The sequence below is a fragment of the Nansenia antarctica genome (assembly GCF_963989245.1).
Source record: "Nansenia antarctica genome assembly, chromosome: 9".
Lineage (NCBI taxonomy): Eukaryota > Metazoa > Chordata > Actinopteri > Argentiniformes > Microstomatidae > Nansenia > Nansenia antarctica.
Window position 1 is genome coordinate 43,150,711 of NC_137679.1, and position 15,000 is coordinate 43,165,710.

The window sequence follows — 15,000 nt, forward strand, 5'->3', positions numbered from 1 at the left end:
CTTCCCCCAGACTAACCAACAGCTACTTCCCCCAGACGATCAGGCTCATGAACAAGCCAACTGTAGACTACTGACTATCATCCCCAAGCTCACCCCATGCATACGGACTACCTAAACCTTAAGCTCACAGCCACTTTACTACTTGAACTATCTATTTTATTTACTAGTTGTATTGCTGATTGTATCCTGTCTTATTTGTCACTTATATCCTGTACTATTGTCACTTTTTAAAATCTTGAATAATGCCTATTGGCTTATTGTGTTGTGCTGCAATGTCAGGAACCGAAGCCTGAGAATGTTACTCTCTTACACTCGTGTTAGGTGAGGTAACAATAAAACTTGAAACTTGAAACTCTACTAAGAAAGCCCATCTGTCGATGCTCAACAAACTAAGACTAATTTGACGATGTTTTGTTTTGTTCAGTCCACATAAAGCGTAACACAAACGCCGATATTCCCAACCGACACAACTGCTCAGACATAACTAATCAAATGAAGAAGGCAGCACGGGTCTACGGATGACTGGATCAGTGATCTAGTGATCTGTGTGGGTGGAGAAAAGGACACTTTTGGACTGCGTGGCCACCATTATCCCTGGTGTTAAAGAGAGGTGCTTCTGGAGGCGAGAGGACCAGCGTATATACGTATATATAGAACACTCTGGACTGGTCCTTACAGAGGTAATGAGGAGTTTAACTACATTATACAGCAGATGGGTGCAGCACATCAGGGGAGGCCGGTGGAGGTAGAAATCGGAGGATGGGCTCATTGTAATGAATGGAATGGAGTAGGGAACGGTTATTTCACGCATTGCAATGAGCCCGTCCTCCGATTTCTACCTCCATGGATAACGGTGGGCAGTTAGTCTAGTCATTATAATGTATAATATAATCATTTGATACCCTTCCTCAATCCATTCCATGTGTTCCAGTGAGCCTGTCCTCCGATTTCTACCTCCACCAGCCTCCCTCACCGTACACTAACCCCTGTAAGATACCTTTTAACATACTGTATATAGCGTAGCTCGCTTATAGGATCATATATGATGTGTGGTGTCTGTATTTACCTAAGAACCTCCTCCCTGGTTGTCTAGAGACTCTAGACAGGCCATTAAACCATGACAGAGCAAACAGCTGCTGACAGGGAGAGCCACGTTCAGACTAAAACACTCCGGAAACTCCACAAACACGCTACGCTCATGATCACCAGGGCCTCTGCTGGGCAATTTGGGTGTCCCTAAGGTGGGTGCCATTTGGGTGCCCTAAAGGTGGGTGCCATTTGGGTGCCCTAAAGGTGGGTGCCATTTGGGTGCTCCTAAGCGTAATTGCGTAGTAGTTGCCTTCGAGAGTAAAATCTTGGAATAAATTAAATAATTAATCATTATGATTATTGTGATGATCGTGTAGGTTGTTTGGGCGGTGCGCTATGCACAGCGTGTGATGTGTGTGGACGTAGTGGAGGCCCTGCTGATCATGACATGACAGAGAAACAAAACCCCAAAAATTACGAGCAAAACAACACAAAATGAACATCCCCAACGAGCCGTCCCTGAGATGAGACAGATGAGGGTAGTGATGCACTAGGGACGTTGATGAAACACCGCGCAGGGGACCAACACAATCACTCTTATTATTATTATTATTATTATTATTATTATTATTTTATTACCTGTTGTTGTAAATGGTTGTAAAATGGGTTTTATTAGCTTATTATCTTTCTATTGTGGATGTTGAGAGCTGCTCTGCCCAAGGCTACTTGTACTTCAATGTAAAGACAAATAAACAGAAGTTGAACTGGACAGTCCAGCATTATCTCACTCACACCACCAAACCCTGGATTAGTGCATTAGTGGGGAGTTTGGAAGTGTTAACGCTGGAGCAGAAGAAAAACCTGCAACCCAGTGTTCCAGTACTGGAGTTGAGAAACCATGGCAGTAGCTTTGGCAGGCTTTAATAATAATAATAATAATAATAATAATAATAATAATAATAATAATAATAATAATAATAATATTAAGGCTGCAATGGAGTGCAGGGTGGTATGGTTGATTAGGAGAGGAGGCAGAGCACATCAAACCAAACAGACCTACAGCCAACACTTACCGCAGCCTTGCAGGAGGAGAGAGAGGCAGAGAGAGAGGCTGTTAGGAGGTCATTCAGAGCAGGGGGGGGGGCAGGGAGGGGGCATGCTTAAGGCTTATAGACGGACACAGGTACTTACAGAAAAGGCTGCCTAGCCTATGAAGCCATGCTGACCTGACAACATTTATTGTGTGACATTTCTGAGCACATCTCGAAGTTTACCTTTATGTTTGGCATTTAGCAGATGCCTTTATGCAAAGCGACTTACAACAAGTACATTTTGTCTAAGTAAGTGAATCATTTATCCATCAGTCATCGTAAGACACAGTAATCTATGCTAGGACCAGGGGCCATTGGCAGTTACAATGCTAGAAGGAAGATTGACTTTTTTTTATGTTGTCTTGTTGTTTTCTTAACTGACCAACTGCCAACGAATTCCAGAACCCTCACCACCTAGAGTGCCAAATGTCTTATGTGGAATCTACCTAGCAACAACACGTTGATCCGCTTGTTAAGTCTGACGTCAAAAGTGACGTTTAACTATTTCCGAGTCCAAACCAGAAATTCTCCGCACCAGAGTACCTCTGAACTACAGCGGTAGAATGACAGTTTAATCGTTTTTTAGACTCGGATCTATTCATTCAACAAGGGACACAGCACTTTCCCGTTTTCCCCATATTGTCAGGGTATTTGAGCCTCGGAAAAGCGCTATATAAATATAATTAATTATTATTATTATTTCTCCATTTCGAAGACAGCGCCTCAGCCAACGTTGGACCCGGAAACACGTCACGACTTAACAAGCGGATTGGCTACAACATGAGGGATCATATTTATGCATTTTTGGGTGAATAAAGTCACTCCTGGCACTCAGAATGTTGACAATTTGGGCGACTTGATTCACCCTCGGCACTGAACGAGTGAAAATCCTCCTTTTGGCCACATAAGCACTGAAAACTGAGCAAAACCTTTGAGTCTGTCAGAGTATGAGAGGAAGGTGACAGGTGTGGTGGCGGCAGCAGCTCACCTGGCCAAAGAACGCCACTCTGAAGTACGTTCCCAGAAGCCTCTTCCCAGAATGCATCACTTCCATGACTTTAGTGTAGGCTCGATGCAACGTGTCATACAGGTGGGTCAGTTTCTGCAACACACACACACACACACACACGTAGAATAACAGTCAAGTGTTTTATGTGGTATCTACTTAGCAACAACACAAAAATTATTATAATTTACCATTTAGCAGACGCTTTTAATCCAAACCGATCTACAATGACAGATGACAGGGACAGGGACATCACCCCTGGAGTAACTGAGGGCTAAGTGCCTTACTCAAGGGCACACTAGTGGTGGTGTTCCCAGGTGGGATTTAAACTCATGACCTTCTGATCACCAGTCCATTTTTGGTGAATAAAGTCACCCGTGGCGCTCTAGAACATTGACCGTTCGGGCGACTTTAACCCTTCGCCCCACAGGTGTGAGTGAGGGTCAGCTGTGACATCACAGAGGTGTCATGGCCGCCTACCTCAAAGTCCCGGCGCTGTTCGTAGATGGGGATGATGAGTCTGTAGATGTCAGAGATCAGCTCATACCGCTCTGCCTTCCACAGCCCGTCAGCACACTCCTCCAACAGCTCCATCAGCACCTCCTACACACACACACACACAGCCCGTCAGCACACTCCTCCAACAGCTCCATCAGCACCTCCTACACACACACACACACACACACACAGCCCATCAGCACACTCCTCCAACAGCTCCATCAGCACCTCCTACACACACACACACACAGCCCGTCAGCACACTCCTCCAACAGCTCCATCAGCACCTCCTACACACACACACACACACACACACACACACACACACAGCCCGTCAGCACACTCCTCCAATAGCTCCATCAGCACCTCCTACACACACACACACACACACACACACACACACACACACACACACAGCCCGTCAGCACACTCCTCCAACAGCTCCAGCAGCACCTCCTACACACACACACACACACACACACACACACACACACACACACACACACACACACACTCCTCCAACAGCTCCATCAGCACCTCCTACACACACACACACACACACACACACACACACGCGCACACACACACACACACACACAGAGGCACGCACACACACACACACACACACACACAGAGGCACGCACACACACACAGGCATGCACACACACACACACACACACAGACAGACACACACACACACACACATGCATACACACACACGCACACACACACACACGCACAGAGGCACGTGCATACACACACACGCACAGAGGCACATGCATACATACACACACACACACACAGGCACACATGCACACACACACACACACACACACACACACAGACACACACAGGCGTGCACACACACACAGAGGCATGTGCATACACACACACACACACACAGGCACGCACATGCACACACACACACACACACAAAAACACACACACACACACACACAGAGGCACTTGCATACACCCACACACACACACACACACACACACACACACAGACACACACACACACACAGATACACACACACACACACACACACACACAGTAGGTGTCATTACAGTAGGTTTATGGGCACTTACAGGGATGTAGTCATATACGTATTTCCATATTTGCCTTTCAGCTCATTAATGTAAACGCTGCCTACTGTTGGGCGACAGCCAGCAGATATGCTGCCTACTGTTGGGCGACAGCCAGCAGATGGGGAGGAAATGTTCCGTTTAACTACTTTCTATTTTAACTACGTTCATCTACAGTTATAGAGACGGCCATAAACACACACAGGCACGTGGGCGGAAAAGAGCAGGGAGTGAATACCTATTTTGGAAAAAAACACTTTTAATGTAGATTTTCTTTTACTGTTTTAGTGAAAAAGAAATCACAGGTCCACTAGTGACATTACATTCACAATTACCCACAATTCCCTTGGGACAGAAGGGAGCAAATCACTCCCAATAAGCACGCCGGCGCCTTGCATGGTAGCATTGCCTACCTCGCCATTGGTGTGTGAATGTGTGTGTGTGAACGGTTGAACGAGAGGCCGTTGTAAAGCTCTTTAAGTGCTGGAATAAGGCCACTATATAAGTGCAGTCCATTTACCATTCACCATGACCCAGCCCTGGTTGGAAGTCTAACCCAGTCAGACCCGGTGTGAATACTGCTGAGCTCAGCCAGATTCTCCAGTCAGATAATCTCCTTTGAACAGTCAGATAACCCGGCGGCGAGGTTTGCGTGCTAGATTAGGGAGCTGATTTCTACACAGATACCGACACTCCAAAGGCTGCTGTTGTCTGCTTGGCAGGCCAGAGGGGCACGTGCGTTCGTTGTGTCCCAACCTTCACCACCACCACCACCACCACCACCACCACCACCACCACCGAGGCTGGGCGATACACACATCTCTCACCTCACAGACAGGACCCTAACCAACAGCCATTGATACTTTGTTACCACGGAGATAAGCCTAGCTCCCGGATGGAACGCCGACACCTTTATGACTCATCATCGCCGTGGCAACCTATGTATGATGGCGTGTTTAATGATCAGCTGGCACTCAACCATCGGCTCTAATCAGCTGGCCACAAACACATCCCATAATCCCATAAAACACCAGTAGAAATATCTTTATACATGTAGCGTACAGGTCGACCACGGTAAGTTGAGATGAACGCTAAACAGTATTAGCATTAGCAACGCTTTTGCTCTTTGGTAAATGGACTGACTTATATAGCGCCTTATTCCAAAGCGCCTTTACAATGGCCTCTCATTCACCCATTCACACACACACATTCACACACCAACGGTGGCAAGCTACCAAGGCCGCTCATTGGGAGCAATTTGGGGTTCAGTGTCTTGCCCAAGGACACCTCGACACGTGGCCAGCCGGGGATCGAACCGCCAATCTGCCGACCTTGCGATCATTAGATGCTGGCTCCACCTCTTGCGCCGCAGACGCCCCCTGGCCGCTTAGGGCCACAACTAGTAGGGGGGGGGCACACATTTGCCATCGATTTAGCGCAAAGCTACCACCCGTCAATCAAAAAGTCTGCTACCCCCCCGTCAACGAAACACCCGTCAATCAAATACTGCGCTAGCAAGCCCCCCCCTCCCACCCCCGTCACCCCTGGCGATGAAACGTGACGGGGGGGGCAGAATCTAAATCTTGCTTAGGACCACCAAATTCCACGGGCCGGCCCTGTGTACTAGTAAAGGGTTAAACAGCGGTCGCTCGACAGACGGGGTGATGGGGCCTTTGAGTGACCTCTGACCTCGTTGAAGTGCACGTCCTGCATGCCCACGTCCTCCATCATGGCCGCCTCCTCCTCGATGTTGGGCGTGATCACCCTGAAGGCCTCGCAGCCCTGCCTGAACATACCTGAACACAGACAGACAGACACACACACACACACACACACACACACACACACACACACACACAGACACACAGACAGATCAGCATCATATATAAATACAATCCAAATTGAGTTTAGCCATTCTACTACATCAACAAGCATCGGATGGGAATTCAAATGGGAATGTCTATTCTACGAATTCTAATTCTACAAATCAGCGTGAACGTGACGTTACTTCTCAAATCAGTCAGACGAGAGAAAGGAGGCAAGGAAAGGACACCAGGTTAGAGTATCGGGACGCTCCCCTGCTCTGAGCTCTGAGCCATGACAGAACTCCTACCCGTGACTGGGATGTCAGGGATTCATTCGATTTCAGACACATAGTATAGGTCCATATTAAGTCCATATCAGTACATTAGTCTCACATTCAGGTGAGAGTCCAGGAATGGGGGTATCGTATTAGATTAGATTAGATTCAACTTTATTGCCGTTGCACAATACATAATAAGTACTGAGACAGTACTTAGACATGCAGTTTGGCATCTAACCAGATGATAAAGATATGATAACATCGACACTTATTAGATATCGGGGAGGAGGGTATACGAGGAGGCGTGGCTTGTCACAGGGCTTATAATTGTTGTTCTCTTCCAGTTGGATCTCTGCCCTCTCTGGAGCTCACCTGTGCTGCCTGCTCTCACCTGGGTTACCATGGCAACCGTGAACATAGAACCCTGTCTCTCTCACGGTCTGATCACGTGTGGCCTCCACATCCTGACTGACTGACTAACGAGGCAGCGTTAGATTAGGGGGCTGATATATAAGAGCTGATTATGAGAGAAAATCACCTCTGGAATCTTATCTGGGGAAGGCTAGAGGAGTTTGAGATGGGAGGGAGGGTGGAGGAGGGAGGGAGGGAGGGAGGGAGGAGGGAGGGAGGAGGAGGGAGGGAGGGAGGGAGGGAGGAGGGAGGGAGGAGGAGGGAGGGAGGGAGGGAGGGGGAAGGGGGGCTGATATATAAGAGCTGATAGAGAGAAAATCTCCTTAGGAATCTTATCTGGGGAAGGGATGGGAGGGAGGGGGGGAGAGAGGGATGGAGGGAGGGGGATGGGAGGGAGGGAGGGGGGAGGGAGGGAGGAGGTGGGAGAGGGGGAGGGAGGGAGGGGGATGGGAGGGAGGGAGGGGGGGAGGGAGGGAGGAGGTGGGAGAGGGGGAGGGAGGGAGGGGGGGAGGGCGACCCTTGGACAGGTGGTCAGGTGTGTGTTTGTCAGGATGTTTATCAGTGGAATAAGTGCCAAGGAAAACTATTCACAGATTAATGATTCTCTTATTAACCCTGTGGGACAGACGCCAGCTAGGCCAGACTGCTGTGACAGGCTCGTTAGGAGAAGCAAAGCTGTAAGGCCCCTACCCATAATGCACCTACCCAGGGTTCCCACGGGTCCTTGAAATTCTTGAAAGTTTGTGAATTTGAGAAAAATAAATCAAGGTCTTAAAAGTTTTTGAAAATAGACATGGGTCATTGAAAGTGCTTGAATTCCCCTCTCTCTCTCTCTCTCTCTCTCTCTCTCTCTCTCTCTCTCTCTCTCTCTCTCTCTCTCTCTCTCTCTCTCTCTCTCTCAAAAAAAAAAGATTCAAAAATGTTTTACTTAGCTCGTCAACTAGTTCTGTCTCAAACTATGCCATGTTGGGTGTTTGAATTTGAGGGAATTGCGTCTTGAAAGTCCTTGAAAGGTGCTTGAATTTGATGTTTCAGAAGGTGTGGGAACCCTGCTACCCTGGACACCTTCAAATCAGCCCTCAAAACTCATCTGTTCACCAAGGCCGTAGGCCCCTAGTTTAGTTTTGTCACTGTCGCTGTCTCTGTGGTTTTTTCTGTTCTGTCTGTCTGACTTTCTGTCTGTAAAATCTGTAAAGTGTCCTTGGGTTTGTGAAAGGCGCTATATAAACCAATATATTATTATTATTATTATTATTATTATTATTATTATTATTATTATTATTATTATGTAACCTTTCAAACTGCAACAAAGTACATGGTAGCTTTGTATTTTATCTGAAACTGTTAGTTATCGTCCACTCTTGCTAGAGAGCGTATCTCCACATTATTATCTGTAAAGTGCCCAAACCGGAAAATGGAAAATGACCTTCGTGATGTTATTGAGCTACACCAAACATCAAGACACTGAATACATATTTACTCTTATTTCATTAATGGTTATTATGTATTAATCCATTATTAATACGATGTATTAATAAACCATTTGTTTGAACTAATTACAAAACTATCTGATTAAAATGTCTGATTATTATATAATTCTCTGTGAACATAATTTATCACTGTTTTATTAACTCCTCATATTGTACATGATGGGTGTGGGCGCCATAAATAAAACTACAAAAGTAATTGGAATAGAAACAAAGTCTAAAAAAACATCTTCAGACCAGAGGTTGTGGTGGCGCCACCCGGTGGACACAGAGTTTAACTGCGGCAGCACTCACCTTTCCTCCACAGGTACTCTGCCACCAGCGCTGCTACGTGCACATAGCACATGGCCGCCTGCAGGACAGAGAAACAGAGTGGGTCATGTTAATGTCCAACATGAGTGTAGAAAACAACAACAAGGGTATCATGTATGTAAGCAGCAACAATAATTGACTAGTTGACAGTAGTAGTGCAGGCAGCAGTGTAAGTAGCAGCAGCAATTGACAGTAATAATAATAATAATAAATTAATAAATCGGAACCAAAACAATACGTTTCCCACAGCTTCGCTGCTTGGATCCCTAACAATAACACTAACACAATAACACAATGATCAGGGGGGCATTCCATCAATGTCGCTAAATGAAAATCCAGGCTTCTTTCTTGAGTCTTGCGAGTCTTGCGATAATAAAAAATCACCCCAGATTTTTTATTACTCTCGCAAAAGTTATCAAAATAAGCCTGGATTTTCATTTAGCGACGTTGATGGAATACCCCCATGGTGCCATAATGTCACAGCGGTCACAGTGATGTCACGGCGGTGTCAGGGTGGTGTTATGTGGTTGTGACCCACCTCAGACAGGTCCTGGTTCTTGCTGTGTATGCGGGCCATGCTGTCCAGCCAGGTCTTCCTCAGCTCGGGCGTGGAGGCGTAGGACTTGGCCAGGCTGTACTGCAGGTCCACCAGCATCTCCGGGTCGTCCTCGTGCTCCTTCATCTGCTCCGTGGCCATCAGCACCGTGCGGATGCGCTTGGTCAGGTCCTTCACGTCCGAGGGGAACGCCGTGTGCTGAGGGGGGACAGAGGAGAGAGAGAGGCAGGAAGTAGACATTAGGAGAGGTGCAGAGGAAGCCATTAGGAGATGGGTACATTGTGGCCATGAAGGGATGCACATGGTCAGCAACAATACTCAATGCAGTGATTTATTGGTATTAACAGGCCCAAAGTGTGCCAAGAAAACATTCCCCACACCACATTTGGTGTAGCAGGGTCAGTCAGGACTCTGACGTGTTGTACAGTACCAGTCAAAGGTTTGGACACACTTCCCCATTCAATTGAATGAGAAAGTGTGTCCAAACCTTTGACTGGTACCAGTGGCGGCTGGCCAATAGAGGGCGCTAGGGCGCCGCCCCCACCTTCCAACGCAGCCCCACTTCCTAGTTGCTACTTGTAAAAGATTTTTTTAAATAAACATTGTTTATTCATAAAATGCGGCTGATATTCTGTCGGCGCCTATCAGCATTCATTAAAAATCCTCCAATACAATAAACATTTTATCTGTGTGTGTGTGTAAAATTCACTGTGAAAATACATAGGGGAGGAGTCCGGGACGCCGGCCGAATGGCAGTCTATGGCAGTCCAAATACTTTTGGCTTACACGTGAGCTGTAGCAGCGCTCCAATTGGCTGTCTCCTATTTCTCGGTCGGGGCGCAAAAAATCCGCCCCGAGCATGCGCAGATTATAGGCTTACCTAGGCTGCAGCCTAGGGCCACTACCACTAGGGGTAGTAAAAATTAAAAAATGCGTGAGACTTGAGAGCCCTGAATATCCGGTTGTTAAGTCTGACGTCAAACGTGACGTTTTGCAATTTCCGGGTCCAAACCAGAAATTCTCCGCACCAGAATACCAGTGTACTACAGCGGTAGAATGACAGTTTAATCGTTTTTTAGACTCGGATCTATTCATACAACAAGGGACACAGCACTTTCACGTTTTCCCCATATTGTCAGGGTATTTGAGCCTCGGAAAAGCACTATATAAATATAATTCATTATTATTATTATTGCGGCATTTCGAAGACAGCGCCTCAGCCAACTTTGGACCCGGAAACACGTCGCGACTTAACAACCGATATTCGGACAGACAACAGGAGAGGAGAGCAACAGAGAGACAGACAACAGGAGAGGAGAGCAATAGAGACAGAACTGAGGTGAGGTGAGCAACAGAGATAGTTCAGGATGATAACAAACAGTTCAGTATGACAGAGACAACTAATAGAAAGACAACTGTATGATTATAGAGTTTACATGTTCAAGGAAATATTGTATGATAATAGAAAGGTACACTTAGGGCTGTCCCAAACGACTATTTTTCTAACGATTAATCTATCGATTATTTGTTCGGTTAGTCGGTTATTCTAACGACTAATTTAACGATTAGTCTAACGATTATTTTTTTGCTGTTCGGTTAATGTATCACTTAATTTCCCCCAAATAAATGTCAAAAACTTCTCTTATCAACATTTCAGTCTTTTATTCAATTATTCTTGCACTGCAGGGCAATATTCCACACAACAAAAAAGATCCTCTCTTTCTTACAGTCCAACATAAAATATAATATTATAAAAGTTAACTTCAAGTAAAAGGAAAAGTGCAAGTAATGCAGTAAATTCTGTAAAAAAGTGAAATTCTAACCGGAATACCGTATACCTCTCAGTAACAATCTTTAACAATAACAATCTCAATAACAAACATAACATTCTCCCCCTCTCTCTGCTCTCCCCCTCCCCCCTTAGCTCTCTCCCTTCTCCCCCCTCCACCTTAGGCATTACTGTGGAGGAATGTGAGCATGTCACACTCACACACAGAGACAACGATACACAAACATGCGTGACACATACACACAGACACACAGACACACAGACACACACACACACACACACACACACACACACACACACACACACACACACACACACACACACACACTGACAAACTGTTCCGTTGTGAGACAAGCATCACTTACGGCCCGCGACCAGTCAGAACAGGACTGTGGTAAACACAACAGCTTAGCTAGTACTGTTTTAGGAGATAAATATGGAGATAATAGGGCTATGCCCCGGGGTAGAAACACAAGACTATAGCTGGATAAGGTCTACAGGTCATCACGGTCATTTTAAGCCGTCAGCCAGCCCGCTACGACCACGGGAAGTAATGTTAAAAGTGAAGTTACTTCTGTTAAACTGGCTATAAGCTAACATCGCTAATCGCTAACTCTCTCCGTGTTTGCACTGGTCGCAGCCATTTTGTTTATTTACGACTAACCGACGCATATTACGCAAACCGACGTATTGACGTAGTCGATGACGTCGATGACGTCGAATAATCGTAACAGCCCTAAGGTACACTTTAAATTAAAGAAGTAACAAAGAACACATTTATTATCACAATTGCATTGTGTTCCATGTCTTTCTCCATTGAATAAATAATGCCTAGTTGAACGGCTAAACAAGACAACTGTCTGGACAGTACTGCTAGAATTATTCACCTTACCGCTGCACAGATAGACAAAGGGTATAAGTCCATTCTGTTAACATTAGGTCTACTCTGCTAACAAAGACTATTCCAGTTGATTTGTCAGTTGTTGTGCATTATATTTTTGTTGTGTTTGCAGTTTGCCCTTTAATAAGTTATATATAAAAATAATTAAGTTATAACTGTATATTCTCATGCTAAAATCGACTGTAAATCCAGATTTTAAAGTTGATATTCTTCCCCGTGGAGCATGCCCCCATAACCTGTGCCCCACCCAACATTTTTATCACCAGCCGCCACTGACTGGTACTATATATGGTAATACATTAGGTTTGGTCACTTTGATATAGCCATTCCACCACCTGAATGAATGAGAAGGTGTACAGGACAGGTGTTCCTAATAAAGCAGTCAGTGAGTGTATAAATACAAGCTAATGTAGCTAATTTCCTGGTAGAAAGACATGTTGGGACATGGTTAGAACGTTCTAGTAGTGTATTATGTTTGGCTTTTTCTTTTTAAATATGTTTTTAGGTTTATTGGGATAGAGACTAGTAGAGATTGACAGGAAGGATGGGTGAGAGAGAGAGAGGAGGGATGACAGGAAGGATGGGTGAGAGAGAGAGAGGAGGGATGACAAGAAGGATGGGTGAGAGAGAGAGAGAGAGAGAGGAGGGATGACAGGAAGGATGGGTGAGAGAGAGAGAGGAGGGATGACAGGAAGGATGGGTGAGAGAGAGAGAGGAGGGATGACAGGAAGGATATCGGGGACCCTGTGATTACATAGCTGACGCCTTAGTGTTCTAAGCCACCCAGCTCCCCACATCGGCCCTCACTTTGATTGACTTGTCGCTGTTGGCACAGTTGTTGATGATGGACAGAGAGTGCTGGAAGCGCGTCCCTCCGATCCCAATGACATCAGCGATCAGCTGACTGACGGCGATCACCACCTGAGAGAGAGAGAGAGAGAGAGAGAGAGAGGGAAAGAGAGGGAGAGAGAGAGAGGGAGAGGGAGAGAGAGAGAGGGAGAGAGAGAGACCATTCTTCATAAGAGGAGTTCAAATCAAATATATAGTCAAATGCTCCTCGCTCAACAACAATCAAATCAACACTACAATATATAATAATAATAATAAAAAATGACAGGGGTGTGATGTATGTAGCAGCAACAATAACCGACAACAGTTGACAGTAGTTCATGCTACCTCTCTCTCTACCCCCCCCACCCCCACACACACACACACTGACCTATGACCCCCCCCCTGACCCCCACCTGCAGGTGCGTGCGTACGAAGGACCGTCGCCCGGTGTAGTCGAAGTTGACCCCCCCTGACCCCCTAACCCCCCCCTGACCCCCCCCCCCCCCCTTGACCCCAACCTGACCCCTGACCCTCTCTACCTGCAGGTGTGTGCGTACGAAGGACCGGCGTCCGGTGTAGTCGAAGTTGACCCCCCCTGGCCCCCACCTAAACCTCTCTACCTGCAGGTGCGTGCGTACGAAGGAGCGTCGCCCGGTGTAGTCCAAGTTGACCCCCCCTGACCCCCACCTGTCCCCCCCTGACCCCTGACCCCTGCCCCCTGCCCCTTCTACCTGCAGGTGCGTGCGTACGAAGGAGCGTCGCCCGGTGTAGTCGAAGTTGCTCTTCATGAGGAAGTAGAGCAGGTGCGCGGCGTCGCTGCGGATGGAGCTGAGGGTGGAGTTGCAGCACTTCAGGATCTCGTAGCACAGAGAGGCACACATGTCTGCACGGCCGTCAAAGAACGTACAGGGGAACTGGGGGAGGGAGGGAGGGAGGGAGGGGAGAGAGAGAGTGGGAGGGGAGAGAGAGAGAGGGAGAGGGATATGGAGAGAGAGGGGGGAATATGGAGAGAGAGATATGGAGGGAGAGAGAAACAGAGAGAGAGATATGGAGAGAGAGTGAGTGAGAGAGGGATATGGAGAGAGAGACAGGTATATGGAGAGAGAGAGAGAGAGAGAGAGAGAGAGAGAGAGAGAGAGAGAGATAGAGAGAGAGAGAGAGAGAGGGATATGGAGAGAGATAGAGAGATATGGAGAGAGAGAGGAGACATTATTACATGTACAAAAGAAGAGATTTGGTGAGGCTGCATTCTCATTTTATGCACCCAGATTGTGGAATGCACTGCCAGTTTACATTAGGGATGCAACCTCAGCACATATTATGTTCAAGTCAAGACTCAAAACCCATCATGACTAAATGATTAAATTATGATTATATAATGATTGGAGCACTTTGAGCTGCAACGTTTGCAGGAAAAGCGCTATACAAATAAAGTTATTATTATTATTACATTGTTATAACAACAACAACATTGTAAAGTAACACCACAGAGCCGTGCGGTGAGCGTGACCTCTGACCTTGTAGATGAAGGTCCTGAGGGAGGTGAACACCTGCTTGAGTGCCGCCTCAGACTGGGGGATCTGCAGGAAGCACAGGTGCACCTGGAACACCTTCTTCATCAGGGGGTTGTGGCCCAGGTCCAAACTCAGCTGGGTCTGGGGGGGGGGGGGGGGGGGGGGCGATGGTCAGTAAAGTGTGTGTGTGAGAGAGAGAGAGAGAGAGAGAGAGAGAGAGAGAGAGAGAGAGAGAGAGAGAGAGAGAGAGAGAGAGAGAGAGAGAGAGAGAGAGAGAGAGAGAGAGAGAGCACCATATTGTGTGTTGTAATTTCAGGGAGTTTACAGGATTACCAACGTGAGGTCTTACAGCAGTCGAGCAGTCGTGAGTCTGTGTCTGTGTGTGTGTGTGTGTGTGTGTGTG

General features: G+C 46.7%; 1 protein-coding gene across 1 annotated transcript in view; it reads right to left on the minus strand.

Moving 5' to 3' along the window:
* Positions 1-15,000, minus strand: part of LOC308164787 (dedicator of cytokinesis protein 9-like) — a gene marked incomplete at both ends in the record, with an annotated part of 93,727 nt that overhangs the window by 8,253 nt on the left and 70,474 nt on the right. The window contains 8 exon segments of the mRNA XM_080538815.1: positions 3,109-3,222; positions 3,607-3,729; positions 6,403-6,509; positions 8,989-9,046; positions 9,545-9,760; positions 13,060-13,173; positions 13,815-13,997; positions 14,601-14,738. Coding sequence (XP_080394941.1) covers positions 3,109-3,222; positions 3,607-3,729; positions 6,403-6,509; positions 8,989-9,046; positions 9,545-9,760; positions 13,060-13,173; positions 13,815-13,997; positions 14,601-14,738 — 1,053 coding nt within the window.